Source organism: Denticeps clupeoides, chromosome 11 (genome assembly GCF_900700375.1).
Source record: "Denticeps clupeoides chromosome 11, fDenClu1.1, whole genome shotgun sequence".
Lineage (NCBI taxonomy): Eukaryota > Metazoa > Chordata > Actinopteri > Clupeiformes > Denticipitidae > Denticeps > Denticeps clupeoides.
Genome location: NC_041717.1, coordinates 15,868,282 through 15,885,622, shown reverse-complemented (window position 1 = coordinate 15,885,622; position 17,341 = coordinate 15,868,282). Strand labels below are relative to the sequence as shown.

At 41.9% G+C, this 17,341-nt stretch overlaps 4 protein-coding genes across 9 annotated transcripts in view; 2 read left to right on the top strand and 2 right to left on the bottom strand.

Annotated features, from left to right (window-relative positions):
• The window catches only part of kank1a (KN motif and ankyrin repeat domains 1a), a 29,681-nt gene extending 24,586 nt beyond the window's left edge, over nt 1-5,095 (top strand). For all 6 annotated transcript variants that reach the window (XM_028996523.1, XM_028996521.1, XM_028996520.1 and 3 more), the window contains 9 exons: nt 66-185; nt 1,186-1,294; nt 1,374-1,589; nt 1,684-1,771; nt 2,859-3,078; nt 3,220-3,362; nt 3,458-3,658; nt 3,834-3,932; nt 4,169-5,095. In XM_028996523.1, the coding sequence (XP_028852356.1) occupies nt 66-185; nt 1,186-1,294; nt 1,374-1,589; nt 1,684-1,771; nt 2,859-3,078; nt 3,220-3,362; nt 3,458-3,658; nt 3,834-3,932; nt 4,169-4,231 (1,259 nt within the window). In that variant the 3' untranslated portion in view covers nt 4,232-5,095. The remainder of the gene's footprint in view (nt 1-65; nt 186-1,185; nt 1,295-1,373; nt 1,590-1,683; nt 1,772-2,858; nt 3,079-3,219; nt 3,363-3,457; nt 3,659-3,833; nt 3,933-4,168) is intronic.
• Nucleotides 5,096-5,749: 654 nt separating this feature from the next.
• On the top strand, nt 5,750-10,396 carry pold2 (polymerase (DNA directed), delta 2, regulatory subunit). Its single transcript, XM_028996239.1, has 11 exons — nt 5,750-5,857; nt 6,470-6,692; nt 6,786-6,907; nt 7,576-7,699; nt 7,893-8,007; nt 8,160-8,355; nt 9,035-9,115; nt 9,220-9,377; nt 9,615-9,742; nt 9,853-9,954; nt 10,074-10,396. The coding sequence occupies exons 2-11, from the start codon at nt 6,476-6,478 to the stop codon at nt 10,232-10,234; spliced, it is 1,404 nt and encodes a 467-aa protein (XP_028852072.1). The 5' UTR covers nt 5,750-5,857; nt 6,470-6,475; the 3' UTR covers nt 10,235-10,396.
• Nucleotides 10,397-11,148: 752 nt separating this feature from the next.
• star (steroidogenic acute regulatory protein) lies at nt 11,149-13,981 on the bottom strand. The gene is made up of 7 exons (XM_028996025.1): nt 13,864-13,981; nt 13,343-13,450; nt 12,904-13,031; nt 12,042-12,200; nt 11,747-11,931; nt 11,562-11,655; nt 11,149-11,430 (listed from the first exon to the last, which is right to left on the bottom strand). The coding sequence occupies exons 1-7, from the start codon at nt 13,925-13,927 to the stop codon at nt 11,311-11,313; spliced, it is 858 nt and encodes a 285-aa protein (XP_028851858.1). The 5' UTR covers nt 13,928-13,981; the 3' UTR covers nt 11,149-11,310.
• A 922-nt stretch (nt 13,982-14,903) lies between these two features.
• Nucleotides 14,904-17,220, bottom strand: lsm1 (LSM1, U6 small nuclear RNA associated). The gene is made up of 4 exons (XM_028996770.1): nt 17,112-17,220; nt 16,105-16,173; nt 15,555-15,670; nt 14,904-15,461 (listed from the first exon to the last, which is right to left on the bottom strand). The coding sequence occupies exons 1-4, from the start codon at nt 17,155-17,157 to the stop codon at nt 15,291-15,293; spliced, it is 402 nt and encodes a 133-aa protein (XP_028852603.1). The 5' UTR covers nt 17,158-17,220; the 3' UTR covers nt 14,904-15,290.
• Between the last annotated feature and the right edge of the window lie 121 nt (nt 17,221-17,341).

The window sequence follows — 17,341 nt, the reverse complement described above, 5'->3', positions numbered from 1 at the left end:
ATAACTCTGCAGGAACCTTGTCTGTGATTGGGTAGGGGAGTGAACTTTTTCTTTTTTGCCATCAGAAGAACAGAGTGCTGGTGGGGTCACTTCTCAGTTGATGAGCATCCACTTGGAGACTGTGTTGTCAAATCAAGATGAGCAGAAGACCCAGATGGACCAACACATGACCTCTGCCCTGCACGGTAACCACACGACTAAAGGCCAAGAGGCCAACCTGTTTTCCCCCTTCCCCCTTCACTGGAGAGAAAGGCCATGTTGGTGTTATTGTGATTAATTAGCTATTATGCATTGTATGCATTGAAATACTGACAAGGCAATATTTGAACCTGTGTGCTATTTTCACATTATGACACATGGACACACACATGCCCATAGTTCCAGAGGGTTCTGCTGTTGGTGGCCTGTACCTTCATATATTCATAATTACCTGGTTTGTAACCTAACATTCTCACCTGTCAAAATAACGCTGCGTATCTTAATCACCACTTTGCTGAACATGACCCTCTTGTGAAAGGCAGACAGAGGGAAAGAATGTGAAAGATGGAGGGAAAGTGAAAAGAGAGGACCCCCCCACCCCCATCCCCCTTCCACCCCCGCACTGTATAAGGCATGTCCTGGCAGTCTGCAGTCCCAGTAGAGAGGTGGTGGCTCTACTGGTATTTGGGTGGATGAAGCCTGTACTTAAGATGTTTGGGATGTCTGTGAGGTTGAGCGCAGCTCTTGAGGTTTGAGTTTATGGCACTGTAAAAGGGAATAAAGAACCTCTGCAGGAGAAAAAAAAACTATTGGCTCTGTTGGGATATGATGCATTATGCACTGTTGTGGATGTTTTTAAAAGCTCAAATGGATGTTAACAAAGTTTCTTCCAGAAAATCATAACATCAGTAGTTGCGATGCATCAAAATTGATAGTTAAAACAAATTAAATGCTGTGCTTATATGCTTAATGGAATCAGCCCTAACATTATGTTTCATTCATTGTGTGACTTTTGGTGCAGTCTTAAAGTATTTCTGCTTGTCAACACTTCAACTTCTTGAACAAAATATTCACTTGTTTGCAATTACTTTTTTAAACTTGTAACAAGACAATTAGTTTTGTCAGCAGTTGTAAAGTTATGACTGACAAGTGTATGTGTATTATTTATTCATTAATTCTTTTTTCCCCTTCCTCGTTTCTTTTAAGGCCAGGCTTGCAGTCACAGCACTCTGAAATCCATCATGAAAAAGAAAGATGGCCGCCAGGGTTCCAGCACCACTAAAAAGAACCTACAATTTGTAGGTGTGAATGGAGGGTGAGTTTTGGGAATTTGCCTGATGCTTGTAGTTTCTCAGTTCTCAGAGTGTACAGACTGTTCTCATGGATGTCCACAGGTATGAAACAACATCGAGTGATGACTCCAGCTCCGAGGAGAGCAGCTCCTCAGGGTCAGAGGATGAAGAGGATGAAGATGAGGAGATGAAGCATGTGAAGGATGTGTCTGAGAAGGTGGAAGACAAGAGGTCAGAAGAGAATTGTAATGAGGGAATAGTGGATGTTGGGAGGTGTGCTGAACAGGCTGGCCTGGAGAAGCTGGACACCCAACAGAGGTGAGAAAAGGCAACCACCATCTTCAACAGTGATTCATGCCAGACTAGGCAGTCCTAGAATGACCTCTTGACATTTTGCCCTTCCTTCTCTCAGATGTGAGTTGAGTGACAAGATGTTGTCTGCATGCAACGTGTTGAAGACCCACCTTAATGAACCCAAGAGTCTTTCGAACAAAGAAGTGGTGAGACATATAGAAAAACATTCTTAGAAGTTGTGGTTTTATCTGGCTCTCGTGTCGCCCGCCCTGACTGTCTGTATCTCTTGTATCCCTGACCAGTAAAAACAGCACATAAAAATCAAATTGGGTAATAACTTGGAGTACATGAGTACATTTTTCAAAATCATGGCCAAAGAAAATCCATGGCTTTGGATTCTAGAATATGGTTCAGTAATAGCAAATTTCAAATTTAAACTCTTGCTGGTGACAGGCTGTCAGTATTCTTCTGCTACTTCATCTCAATTAAATAAAAAATATAATAATGTACTAAATACTAATATAAAATGCTACTATTTGGCAAAGAGTTCCTCAAGGCTCAGTTGTTGGGCCTCTGATCTTCACTATTTAAATGCTTCCATTTGGCCACATGTGCTCACTGCTTGTATGTGTCAGATTAATAATGAAAAGTTTTCTTAAAATCTATGTTATTTATCCACCCTATCATATATCATTCTGTGTTGTTTACCATTGACTACATTTGTTGAATATTCAAATTGAATATTAGGCTTTAATTCTGCCTTCTTTCATCAGGTTTCGTACCATGCTCAATACCAAAGTCCACCAGGGGTGGTAGGGTATTTATTATTTTGACACCAAGACTTTGGAACTCCCACAAAATGTTCATCCCTCTCTTTAAACCAAATCCTGCCCAAATGTGAAGTCTTCATGTCATTTGTTCCTTGTCTTCTGAGTGTGCAGTTAGTAACATTACTGTAACACTATTATAATGCTATTATTTTGAGTAGTATAAGTAGCAGCAGTAGTAGATAGCCCAAGCATCAGTAAACTTTTTTTTGATTAATTAGAACTTTCCCCAACTCATCCTTGTCTGGGCAGTGATAGCGGTTAGGGAAGTGGTCTCATAATCAAAGAATTGTGAGTTCAAATCCTGAATCACTAAGGTGCCACTGAGGTCCCTTTTTCATTGTGTGCACCTTGTGCTATACAATTCTATGTATCACAATGACAAAAACAACCACTTTCACTATTTCACTTTCTGAATTACAGTTTTAGTGCCATGTACTAAAGTGACTGCTGTTGTCTCCTTCAGAGAGCATGCCTGAACTCTGTCCAGCAAGAGTGGTTCCGTGTGTCCAGTCAGAAGTCTGCATTGCCGAACATGGTGGAGGATTACCTGAATGCATTCCGGGCTGTGTGCCCCACTGTTCAGCGGCATATCGCCAACATGGCTGATGGCAATGGCAACACAGCCCTGCATTACAGTGTGTCCCACTCTAACTTTGACATTGTCAAGAAGTTGCTGGATGCAGGTAACCAGAAAACTGTTATTATTCAAATTTTTTAAACTAATTTTATTAAGTTTTATTAGGGGTTGGGGTGTCTTCATTGCCTGCACAGTGTCACACAGGACACTGTGACCCTGTCTCAAATTGACGTTTTTGTTTGGACAGACGTCTGCAACGTCAATCAACAGAATAAGGCAGGGTATACTCCCATCATGCTCGCTGCCCTGGCAGCTGTGGAGACACCCACAGACATGAGGGTGGTGGAGGAGCTCTTCAGCAAGGGGGATGTCAATGCCAAAGCCAGCCAGGTCAGACTCTGTCCCACTGGGAACATCACATTTGGGTTTTTCCATGCATGATTTTAGGGGAGAAGAAAAAAAATCTGTTTAATTGTGTTGGTCAGGCTGGCCAGACAGGTCTCATGTTGGCTGTGAGCCATGGTAGGATGGACATGGTGAAGGCTCTCCTGGCCTGCGGCGCCGACGTGAACATCCAGGATGATGAGGGGTCCACGGCGCTTATGTGTGCCAGTGAACATGGCCATGTGGAGATTGTCAAACTGCTGCTGGCACAGCCGGGCTGTGATGCCACGCTGAGCGACAGCGTGAGTTCCTACCCACTTCCAGCTAATTTTTTTTATTCCACTTTTCTTTAAAAAAGCTTAACAAACCGAATGAGCTGAGTGGCTAACAGGATGCTCACTGTCACTCTGTTTGCATCTGTTTTTTGTTGTGTGTGTGTGTGTGTGTGTGTGTGTGTGTGTGTGTGTGTGTGTGTAGGATGAGAGCAATGCCTTGTCCATTGCTCTGGAAGCAGGACACAAGGACATTGCAGTGCTGTTGTATGCTCACGTCAACTTCTCCAAAGCTCAGTCACCGGTGTGTACCCCACTCACCACAACCTCTGTAATGCTGCATGTCCATCTCACACACCAGCCCATTACCTGTCCAGACAGTCCATATCAAATTTTAAGATCAAAAGTTGTACCATGAGGTTACATGTTCCGCATGTGGTTAATTCCAGCTGTGCTAATTAAACTAATCACCTGGTTTAGACTAGGAACTACTGGTTGGATCAGTATAGAGAAAAAAACGAAGCTGTTGTCTTCTCACAGGGAACACCAAGGCTGACCCGGAAGACCTCGCCCAGTCCCACCAGGAAGGGCATGTTCGACTAGAGCGCCTCATCTTTATAATCCAAAAACCCCTCCCCATGCTGCTATTTATTCAGGTTCACTGTAACCCAAAGCTCTTCTGGATCAGCAGAGGTCCAGGCTAGTTGACTCAAGTGCCTGCTCTCAACCCAACATTTCCAATCTCGACTTTGCAGGGCAATGCTGGGGATAAATTTAATCTCGACCCAGGCTGAATGTATTCGGATGCCTGAGATGCCTCATTAATTTCATTTAAAACATTTTTGCTAATAGATTCTGCAGAGGACACAGATCTCATCACCAGAGGAAGTTTAAAGGACACCCACATGCAGCCATGTTGCCTGAACTAGAGTAAATATTGTTTTCTATGTAAACTACTGCCCCATTCCCTTTTTTATTATTTAAACACCTCATATCAAATCCCAGTATCTGAGTGAACTGGGATTAATTACAGAAAAAAATTCAGATTATCCATATAATATCAAGATTGGTTAAGCTCTTTTATACATTTGTATCTATTTAAAAAATCTTTATTTTGGATTTATCTTATCCTATTAGTACATGAAGTTTATATATTTATCAATTTAACGTTAATGAATTTTCACTGTATATAATGTCAGAGTAGTGAAATCGGGTATTGGATGTGAACAGTCTCTGCTTGTTTTAATTAACTGAACTATTAAAAGCTGCTTTTAACTTGCCATAAAGTTGTATATTTCAACAGAACTACACACATCCCCTCTCCCTTCGTTCATTCTCTGCCGAGTCTGCCTTTGTAGCTCTGCGCTGTGGCGCCCTCTGGTGGTGTTTGGTCGTTTTAACCCGCCTTGTTATGTCATATGTGTTTCTCCAATGTATGTTACTTAATAAAAGGCAGTTTAAGCTTCATTTTGTCTGGTTCCTTCATTTTCTTTTGTATGTTTTATGCTTGTCAAGAGAATCACTTGCATAAACAGAGTGTATTAAATCACACACTGGCCATACTGTATTTCTTTCACTGAGAAGTTTTCTACGAACTTCAGAGCTGCACTGATTTAACAGCCACCTACCAGCCAATAAATAATTCAGCCAAAACATCTTAACTCAAAACTGAATTTTGGAGTAAATCTGTATACAAGAAATATCAATATCTGATGTCCCTGTAACGATATAATATCACTACATAAAATATCGTGGTTTATTGGTGTATCGATATTTTCTAACACCTCTAATGCTAATTATAACATATCAAGTTATCGTGACATACATTTCATGAACTAAAAGTGTTTTAGAGCATTACTAATTGTGAATAATATTGCATCAAATATTTCCTTTGACCTCACTAAAATGGCCGCGGGCTACTGCCATCAATGCCTCCCACGTGGCTAAATACACATTCTGAGCTATTATAGGCTTTTTATTAGAACAAATATAGTCTGAATGAACTGCTGAAGTTTTCAGCGATGTTATACAATCTTAGTCTCCCCCAGAAGGGCAGAAATTATGCCATTTCGCGCTTGGTTCGGAGCAAACGTTTTTATTCTCGCGAGATCTGCACACGAGTTGAAAGGTCAGCTGGAATTCCGCGGGAGACGCTGGCGCGTCTCGACTCCGGCGTTTCTCTACAGAAAGAAGGGCTTTCTGGCGTTCGTGCGAAACGACGAGGCGACGGTGATGATAAACGCAGAATATGGTCTTTTTCCTTGCCTGTCTACGCGCCTCTCGGGTTTTATAAATCGGGGTCTTAATTGGTTGAATCCTCCATTATTTCAACAAGTGGAAATGACACGGTGTCATGGTATTAATTTAACACGTTGTTCTGTCTTATTGTCCGTTGACTCATCTGATTTGAACACACGTGTGTGTCGTCTTACTTAAAGCAAGAATCCCCGATTAAACTTGCTCATTGGTGTTTAAAACACTTGTGTGTGTCCTGTTCTAATGTAGGATCTAATGATCTATGTCACAGGAAGAGGCCTGTCTTGCCACACACACTGCTGATTTGCAGCGCATTGTGCGAGGTTAGATGCTCTGAGGCCTGATGGAGAGGGAGAAGGAAATGTTGGATAACATGCTGCAAGTTCATGTGATTGTGTGTGTGAACGTGACCTATGGTGGTAGTAGCCTAGTGGGTAACACACTCTCGTATGAACCAGAAGACCCAGGTTCAAATCCCGCTTACTACCACCCTGAGCAAGACACTTGCTCTCCCTGTAACTACTGATTGTAGGTTTCTCTGGATAAGGGCGTCTGATAAATTCGGTAAATGCGGTGTGGTCTCAGGTTGCCATGTTTTCGGACACCGTTGTGCAGAAGGAGTCGACCCTGCTGGGGCCACCGGGCCCGGCCGAGCCAGTGTTTGAGCGGGAGACGCTCTCCTACACGTCATGCTGTGACCGCTTCCAGCTGGGCGAGCGCAGCTTCAACCGTCAGTATGCCCATATCTACGCCGCGCGCCTCATCCAGATGAGGGGCGTCCTGGAACAGAGGGCCCAGAAGATGTGGGGTGAGGAACGTTAACCTCACGCTTTTCTCCATCCAGTCTCGGTGAGGACAGTTCTGGGCTGGGCCATGTTCTGAGCCTGTTGCGGGTTTGCAGGTGGCCCGATACCCATCAGGAAGCTGGGTGACCTGAAGATAGGAGAGCAGTGTGTCATCGTTGGGACAGTTTTCAAACACATGGAGCTTCAGCCATCCATCCTGAGAGAGATCAGTGAAGAGGTTGGTCAGTTCCTCAACTTGATATTAAAAGTGTCTACATATTTTCCACCCAGTGCAGTAGGGGTGTTAGAAAATATCAATACAGCAAAATATTGTGGTGATATCAATACAGGGACATCAAATATCTATGTTTTTGTGTACATATTGATTCCAAAATTTAGTTCTGAGTTATGTTGTTTTGGCTGAATTATTAACGTGACTAACAAGTCATGCACAGCATCTTCGAAACTGTGGAAGATGAAGTGAAAGTGAAGTGATACACAGCACACAGTGACGCAACAAAATGTGTCCTCTGCTTTCAACCATCACCCTTGGTGAGCAGTGGGCAGCAATGTCAGGCGATGATTTAATCATATCGTGTTACATATTGTATCGTGGCATCCTTGCCAATACAAAGCCCTACACGTCGGCTTCTTTATATGAATATTCTTATTGAAAATCAATTTCACCTTTCTAATTTCTTATACCCTTAATCCATTTAGTCCCGTTGGCGTCTTTTAATGAGTTGTGTGTGTGTGTGTGTGTGTGTGTGTGTGTGTGTGTGTGTATATATATATATATAAATGGACAGGAAGGAAGCAGACATAAGATTTCTTCATAAGACATAAGATTTCTTCCTCTGCTGTTCACAGTTTTTCAAAATTTAAATAATTAGTTTTTCTCTTCAGCATAACCTATTGCCACAGCCACCTCGGGCAAAATACATCAGCCAATCAGACGAACTCATACTGGAGGATGAGCTGCAGCGAATCAGACTGGAAGGAAGCATTGACACAGCCATGTTTGTTACAGGTAGGGTGTGTTACTGCATCATACAGATTTTGCTAAATGGATGGAGGTCTGCTATACATGGAACCGAACGGTGCAAATAATGCAACACAATAATAGATTTAAAGTGTCAATTATCCTTACATGTGCATTGCACCTTGGAATAAGTCCTTTAGTTTTTTTTTTTGTGTTTGTGTGTGTAAAATTGTCTGTACAGGCACTGTGATTGCTGTTAAGGGAGCAGAGAGGAATGATGGCAAGTTCACCGTTGAGGATTTCTGTCTGTCAGACTTACCTGAGCAGCCACCCAGACAGAGACTTGAGTCCAACAGGTAAATCTCAGTGTGTGTCCTTATCTGGGTCCTTAAATTCCATTAGTTCTGAGAGATTGAGCACAGGCAGAATGTCTTGGTTGTAGTTAAGGCCTCAGCCTGTGGGAAGGAAAAAACAACCTTCCCCATCTTTGTCTATTTTCCGCTGACAGGTTTGTGCTGCTCGCTTCTGGGTTTAGTTTGGGTGGCACCAGTGCAGACAGCATGCTGGGGCTACAGTTGCTGGTTGACATGGTAACAGGCCACCTGGGGGATCAGGGGGAACAGAGCAGTATGGCATCAATTTCCCGAATTTTACTGGCTGGAAACCTTCTGAGCCGTAATACGCAGAACAAGGACTCCAACAAGGTGAGGGGGGACTGAATTGTACTGGGTTCCAGTGTTGAGATGGGTTGGGGCATTTCTGAAAACAGTCTCCTGAAATATGCATTTTAATACTGATATATCAGTATTAATCAGTATTGATACTGATTTATATCAGTATTAAAATATTAAAAGTAAACTATAACGTTTAGGTATATACATCACTCCAAAGTTTGGATGCACCTGCATTTTTTCTTCATTATAAAACAAATCTTAAGACACAGGACTATGAAATAACCCATCTGAGGTTATGAAATAAACAAACAGCAAGCAAGGCAAGAAATTGAACATTTTCTTCTTGCCAAAGCGGGGAGCTTTTGCTGTTATGGCAGCATTTCACGCTCATGGCTTCTCTGCCCCACTTTAGACAACAGGGAAGGTTTATGCTGAACACTTTATCAGTCACTCTTTTTAATGAGCATCTCATGTAGCAGCTTTGATGATTACGTGAACAAAGCAGCCATGAAGTTAAAAGAAACAAATTAATCAAACACACTTCTGCCACAGAATTTTTTTAAAGGCCTCAAAGTAAGTCGATTCCAGACTTTTTGACTGTTATTGTACATTCATATATTACCTTTTTAGTGTCATGGTGATGCTACATCGAGATGTATGTTAGCAGAAGACGGTGCAGCACAACCCCTATAACACTGTACGACTTTAGGCCAAGTACCTGACTAAGAAGACTCAGGCTGGCAGCGTGGAAGCAGTCAGGCTGCTGGATGAGCTGCTGGTGCAGCTGGTGGTAAGAATAATTTTCCGTTTATTATGGTGTTACGAAAGGCCATATTTCTTAAACAATTGTGCGTCTGTGTTTTTTTTTTTTTTTTTTTTTTTTGTCTCCTGTAGGCCTCTGTCCCTGTGGACGTAATGCCGGGCCAGTACGACCCCACCAATTACACATTGCCCCAGCAGCCCCTGCATCGTTGCATGTTCCCTTTGTCCAACCCATACCCTACCCTGCAGCTGGTCACCAACCCCTATCAGGCGTGTGTGGACGGAGTTCGGTCAGTAAAGCCTACATCCGGCTTCTGTAAAAGGAGAGAAAGAAACCATTTTGAGCTCATGTACAAATACATATTCAATTTTCCATCCGATGTGAGAAGGGTGCCATGGAGTCCAGAGTGAAAATCTTACCTCCACATGGAAATGTGTATTTATTTTGGATGCTTATGTATTGAATATTTTCACATAGTGGTGTAATTAATCATTTGGGATTGACTGTAAAGTTTTCCTCACTGCAGGTTCCTGGGCACATCAGGTCAGAACATTTGTGACATTGTGAAGTACAGCAGCATGGATGATCACCTAGAGGTGCTTGAGAGGACCCTACGCCAGCGTCACTTGGCCCCCACCGCACCAGACACGCTGGGTAAAAATAACACGCGCATACACACAGCCTGCGTCATGTCCACCAAAAAAAAAACAAAACAAAAAAACACCTTGACCGTCGTGTCTTCTCTTCTCACCCCCTTCTCTCAGGCTGTTACCCTTTTTACCAGAGTGACCCATTTATTGTGGATGTCTGCCCCCATGTGTACTTCAGTGGGAATGCACCTTGTTACCAGTCAAAGCGAATCACTGGTGAGTCTCTGGTGGTTATTTACAACCCCAATTCCAAATAATCTGGAACATGTAGTTTGGATAAAACCATAAAACAGCCTTTCACTCAGAAGATGTTTACAGAACCATTTTGCCTGTAGGGCCTGAAGGTCAGGATGTCCTTCTTGTGACCATCCCTGAATTCAGCAGCACACAGACGGCCTGCTTGATCAACCTCCGCACCCTGGAATGTGAACAAATCCGTTTCTCCTCCTTTTCTACTGAAGACAATGAGGAAACTGAGATGAATGTCAGCAACTGAACATGCCTTGCAAATACACGGGTGACAGCGTCCTCTGTATCAATGGGCTGTGTGTGTGTTTCAGTGTCAGAAAATCAGCTGAAGCTGGTGGACAGGGGAATGGTTTGTGCTGCCTGTGACTTACATCATCAATAAAGGACTGCTTTATCCATTGTTGCTATACATTGTGTGAAATGTGTTTTTAGCCTCTGTTTTATGTGGGCCACAATAAAATCATTCCATGAGCTTTATCCTACTTAACCACTAACTACAATGTGTGTGGTTTGTTTTATATCATACAGAAGTGATGTGCAAAAATCATTTTTTTAATCATTTGATTCATTTTGTTTAGCTGACTGAAGTGGTTTGAATCATTGAGTCATTGATTTGTTCAATAATGCATCCCCCAAATCCTCAAAAGGCCCATGAAATATATTCATTTGAGATATTATTAGCCTATTTGATTGAAGTGGAAACTACATCCATCTGACAAAATATACAAATCTCAAAACTGAAGATGGTGGTAGTAGCCTAGTGGGTAACACACTCGCCTATGAACCAGAAGACCCAGGTTCAAACCCCACTTACTACCATTGTGTCCCTGAGCAAGACACTTAACCCTAAGTTGCTGTCCCTGTAACTACTGATTGTAAATCGCTCTGGATAAGGGCGTCTGATAAATGCTGTAAATGTAAATGAAGACTACATGTCGATGAATGTCAGAATCGTAGAATATTTAGGTCCAGCAACATAATAATTACTGACCTACTATAGAAACACTTTTAAGTTCTAGTAACAGTGAAATGAACACAATAATACAATTCTGATAGTCTGTTACTTTTATTATTAATTGTGACCATATACAGGGTAAGTATTATATTAATGTACAATAAATACAATCCATTTTCTTTTCAGCATGATCTGACAGGGTTTGGACAAATATGCAGGACTGTGTGTGTTTGGAAGGAACAGTTAGGCTATGATATTCAAACGATGGAGAATGAAGATGTTTTCAGAGTACGTATTAGATGGCTTGGATGAACAGGCCTGGCTGACTGGCTCCAATTGTTACCAAAGGTCAGAGAGCAGCTTTGAGGTCAGCAGGCGAGGGCAAGTTCCGCATTGCTGCTGGTTGCCAGCCTTCTCCTCAGATGCTTGGCAAAGTCCACCTGGGTCTGTGACAGCACCCTGTTGATGATGGTCTTGGGGATCCATCCCTGTGTAAGTGCACCACCATCATTTACAATGAACAGAGAACAGAAGAATTTTGACAGCAGGGTTCAGAGGGGTAAAGTGCAGCAATGACCAACGCTCCATTAATCTAAACATCATTGACATCTATACAGACCTTGAGGTCTATACTCAATAACCAGGTGAACTTGGTCACGTTTGGGTCTTCCAGACTCGGCCGCATGACAATGCAGGTTGGCCCATTCTCTGCCCTGGGGAAGGTGGCACACAGAAAGTTCAAAGGGACTCATGGTTTTGCTCAATGGGGAAATATGTGTGCAATACTTTCATCTGTTGTCCCACCTCACTATACCCTTCTGCTCTGGCATGGCAGCGTGCTGGGTAGACATCCCTGCCAGGAAGCAGGTTGAGCCCTTGCGCTTGGCGCAGCGCACACTCACAAAGTCTCGAACCCCTACCACATTGCCAGGGGTTTCAGCAGCAACCTCATGAGTCACCATAGTGTCTTTGCCAATTTTCTGCAGGATCTGATTAGAATTAATACAGAAAGATGATGAAATCACAACCTGCCATCCTGATGAAGGTGGTTAGACCGCACTGCACAAACAAGAGCATCTACTGCATCACAGCACCTCACCTTGACCTCTTTGACGTTGGGGTTCCAGTCGCCCATCTGCTCCATGTTGTTGACCAGCTCATCATACAACTGCTCTGTCTGCTGGCCAAGGAGCACCTCCAGCTTGAACACTTTCCCGACATCTGGAAGCACCTTACTCAACACCTTGTCGCCATTAGCCTGTAGGAGCATCACACAATTTATCTCCGTTGTCTAACAGATCCTCAGGAAAAAGGCAGCTGCTTAAACCGATGCCTAATTCTACAGGAGGACTTGCAATGGTGCACTGTAAAAGTAATAAAAATAAATACATTTACCAGTCAAACGTTTGGTCACACATACTCTTTGGTTGTTATATGGAGCCATTTTGAACAATTCAATGCAAGAAACGTATTTAGTATTTTTGTATCTGGAGAAAGTGAAGTATGTTTGATTTTTTCAGAGGTCGCCTCTTTTTCATGGCTGATTTGTCATCAAAAGCCGCTTCATGACATGCTCATTAACATGAGTGAATGATAATAAAGTTATTATCATTCAGCATAAACATTCAGGACAGTTGGAAACCGGTAGAAAGTGTAGGTGGTTGAGAAAAGCAGAGTGTGAAATACTGCCATCACAGCAGAAGCTCCCTACTTTTTTTTTTTTTACTTTTTTTTTACTTTTTACATGTTATTTCATAGTCTGTGTCTTCAATATTTTATTTCTCGAATATGAAAAAATGCAATAACCATAAATGAGTATGTGTGTTTTTTGACTGGTAGTGTATATTCCATAAAAACAGGAAATAAATGTGCAACATGCAGTAGGTTGGCAACTAACAGAGAAACAAGAGAACAAGAGAGAATTTGTGTCTAAGCATTTTAGAATGGATTTTCTTGCATACCATCTCTATCTCTGTCTGCCATCCATCCTGCTCGCTCAGTATGCTTATGGCTTTGCTCAGAGCCTCCTGTCCTTGTTTCACATAGGCCATGTCCATCTCACTGCAGGGCTCCTCAGCGGTCCTGTTGCCTGTTCGTACGAACCACAAATGCTTGGATTTTTGTGCAATGTAATGTTTTGTAATGCAGGTCACCGGGCTTTGGTTCAAATACTAGTGATGTGTTCAGAAAACATGTATGTACAAAATGCCTGTGTATCATTTTTTAATTTTTTTTAAATTACTTTTTCAATTTCAGCCGCAACCTGGTTAAATTACTAATGTGAATATTATTTATTATTGACCGTGACCTACAGCTGCATCTGTGCACACAAAACTTGTGTAATATATACTGTATATTTATATTCTTAATATGTACAACTGTTAGATGCATCTAACTTACTCCACACTGAACTCCTCCGGCGAACCTGTCTAATCCAGCTGCTAGGGGAAGGCGCTGATAATTTGTTCAGTTCATGGTACAGAGCCATCACTGCATTCTTCCTCAATCCTGCAGACACACACACAAATGCAAACCAATTAAATTTACATATGTTTTACATTTTTTTATTCATTCATTCAGATTATTCACCCATAGAATATTAAAACATAATATGTTAAACCCAAACTCAAAGTACAGTTATCCATGTTATGCCATTGCTATATAATTACCAGTAATAATAACACAACCAAACACTAATGTGAGATTAGACACAGACAGTAATATTGTCCTGCTGTTCTTGTTTATACCCTAGAAACGATCCCCTTGTATGAGTATGATCAGATAAATGACCTACTGCATTCATGTTAACATCTGCATGTTACCCATAGGATCATGTAAATAAAACGCTAAAAAGAAACTCATGTTTCTACGTTCTAGCTCGTAAATCACAAGAGAAGATGCCCTCGATGGCCCAGACTCACCTGTCATGTTCCGCATATGCCGGTACGAAATTCCAGCACACAGTTTGAACGTGGCAGGCAACATTTTAGAGCACGCTGAAGCTTTTGATAGTGACTGTGATGTAACACTCGGCGGTACGTCGCTGGATCCTGCTGCGGGTGCCAGACGCTTGAAGCTTTATAAGCCTGGGGCAAGGCCGCATCGCTGTCACCTTGCAGATAAGGCAACGCAACTCTCATCATCCAGCCACCTCCTCCTGCAGGGGGATCAAGGCTGTACCACGTACACAGCGAGCTGTCTCTCGCAAACACAGTGCAGATAACGTCCAGTGCCAGTACGGGCTCCCTGCACAGCCAGTCAACGGTCCGCTGGTGCCGACCCACTGAGCTCATCGGTGTGACGGTGAGGATATTCTCACGCAAACGTACGGCAGGATTAAGAGAGCGGGAAAACGGCGGACTGCTAAAGCGCAGATTTGTACAACCTTGCTGCCTCTGGCTACAGCATCATCACTAATCTTGGGAAAATGTTGATTTAGTGGCTGTGGTCACCGGGGCGCAGTGTTTTCAAGAACACTTAAATGACAAGTTGCCAAGGCAGTGTGTCCCTGTGCGGCCATGTCCTTCCCCGACACTGTGTGGTCCTCACGCCAGCGCTCAGTTATTCCAGAACTCTCCGGGTCACTGCTGGTCTGCACCGTTCCAAGGTGACAGGGTATAATTTCAAGTAACTGTCAGCAATTTATTACCAGTAAGAGTTGGCACAGTACGCTGCAGTGGAAAATGTGCGTTGTTCTTGCATACATTTTCAGTAAATTAGTTTAAAAGCAATAATCAGCAAGATTCATCAGTATGTACCTGATAAGAATAATTGATCCATAAAACATTTACTGATACCAGAGGAATGTTTATGAATTGTGGTATTCCCAGAGCTCACTAAATAGTAAAATTAATCCAGATAGTATATGTTCCATTTCAAACAGTGTCAGTTTCACTGGAACATTAATTTTGAACATTGTCAATTGTCCAAAAATAAGACACAAACGAAACATTATAAAATCTACTTGTATAAAACTGTTTTAATCAAACAGGACATTTTCAGATACAGTCAATGTTTCATTCATATGAAAAGGAATTCCTTTCGGTTGATTCATTAAAAGCATATATGCACAAGGACAATTTTTTTGTCCGCTCTCCATATTACATAATTCTCCCAATAAAATACAAAACTAAAGTCTATAATACAGTATAATACTTGATTGCTTCCAACCAAAAATGGGTGAGGGGAAGTAGATGCACCCGGTAAAATCCATTTCAGAACACAGGCCTTAGGTTGGTTGAGCAATCAGTCACAGGTTCACATGCGCTTTAAACACGACCATTTCATACAAAAGAAGATAGTCCTTAAATTCAACAATTCAGGATTTTAAAGCAGGACTGAGGTGGCCTTAGAAATCATCCAGGGCGTCTGCTTTGGGCATGGACAGGCCCCGCTCCTTGACAGCCTGGAGTTTGAGCCTTTCAGACTCTTGCTTCGCCTGTTGCTCCAGTCGCTGCTCTTCCAGGATCTGCTCTATGGACACACGCTGCAATATCTGATCATATTCCTTATCCAGATCCTGGTGAACATCAATGAAACCGTCTGAGTCTAATTATGCTTTGACTGCAATGTATGGAAATGTGAGCACGGGTTTACAGCTAAATGCACTCACCACTTCCCCAAGCAAAACAACATTCTCTCCTCTGACGATGAAGATTCCTCTGGGAATGTCCCCAAACTTCTTTCCAACGTGAATCCGTTCAACAGTTTGATGCAAAACTAAATTGGCTGGGAGTAAAAAAAAAAAAATACGGTTATGTACTACACTTATCCATGCAATCTGGTCACATTATCTTAAAGCAGTGCTTCTAAGAGGTTTTGTTGAGTACCACCTCCAAAAATATTTCGCTCTAAGGGGGGAAAAGGTAGTCTAAGATAATTGAAGTTTACACAGGAGCCCTTAATCTCAAATGCTGCCTATTTTTTTTATGAAATCTGAGAACACAACAGATTACAGACTTGCCCGACCGTAGATAAATTCTTCCAGTTCTTAAACTCGTGGCATCTTTTTATGACTGCAGATGTAATTATTATCATTGGGTCTTTCAATAGATTATGCTATTAATTGATATGCAAGGTGGCACAAGTGTTTAAATTGCATGTTAAAGAGCTCATGCCCTTTCTTTTAAATGTGAATGGATTCACAGATGTGGACAACATACCAAACTGGTCTATACTTCTGAGTATCCCGATTAGTGTTCTTCCATCACGGAGCAGAACAAGGTGTTTCTCTGGAGATTAGAGAACATATGTTTTAAGTTTTGTTTAATATATATATTCAGTACAGGTCAAAAGTTTGGACACCTTCTCATTCAATGTGTTGTCTTTATTTTCATGACCATTTACGTTGGTCAATTCTCACTGAAGGCATCAAAACTATGAATGAACACATGTGGAGTTATGTACTTAACAAAAATTGGAGACCTGGTCTCCACAGTCACTGGACCTGAACCCAATCCAGATGGTTTGGGGTGAGCTGGACCGCAGAGTGAAGGCAAAGGGGCCAAAAAGTGCTAAAAACCTCTGGGAACTCCTTCAAGACTGTTGGAAAATCATTTTAGGTGACGACCTCTTGAAGCTCATCAAGAGAATGCCAAGAGTGTGCAAAGCAGTAATCAGAACAAAGAAACTAGAGTATAAAACATGTTTTCAGTTATTTCACGTTTTTTTGCTAAGTACATAACTCCACGTGTTCATTTTATGCCTTCAGTGATTATCTACCAATGTAAATGGCCATGAAAATAAAGAAAACACATTGAATAAGAATGTGTCCAAACTTTTGGTACTGTATATACACACACAAAATTCATCATCAACACACGTCTCAGTATCATCCAACAGATAAGCTATTTAAACATGTAGATTTATGTACGTTTACAACATAAAAACCTGACTATCAACACTCATAAAGACGAAGAATACGTGGCAATGCCTATGATTATATAAATTTGAATTATTAATACATAATAGTACTCGTACTATAAATTTGCAAAATTAACAAAAAAAGAAATAAAACCAGTAGATATTTTTCGCCCTTCAGAGGGGTGTGAGTCTGACCCGAAAGCACAACACGTTTTAGATGTAGCGTTTGGGTTTTAGTTATTTTTTGTTGTTGTTGTGGCTATAGTGCTTCCACTTCTGACTTCAGTGATAAATTAGGACCACTTACTGTCGATGTCCTCCAACAAACTAGCAGTTCCCGGCATATAATTCATTCTCGCAACATCTGCAGCCTTCCAGCAACGTATCGAGCATTGTGGCGCTACGTCGAAAGAGGAAGTGACGTCGAAAAGAGCGTCGCAACGTCCTGCCGGCTGATTGGCCTGCTGATTACACGCGACTTTTTTCTTTTTTTGCTTTGCAATAATTTCTCCGAATACACCGAATAGAGGACACATT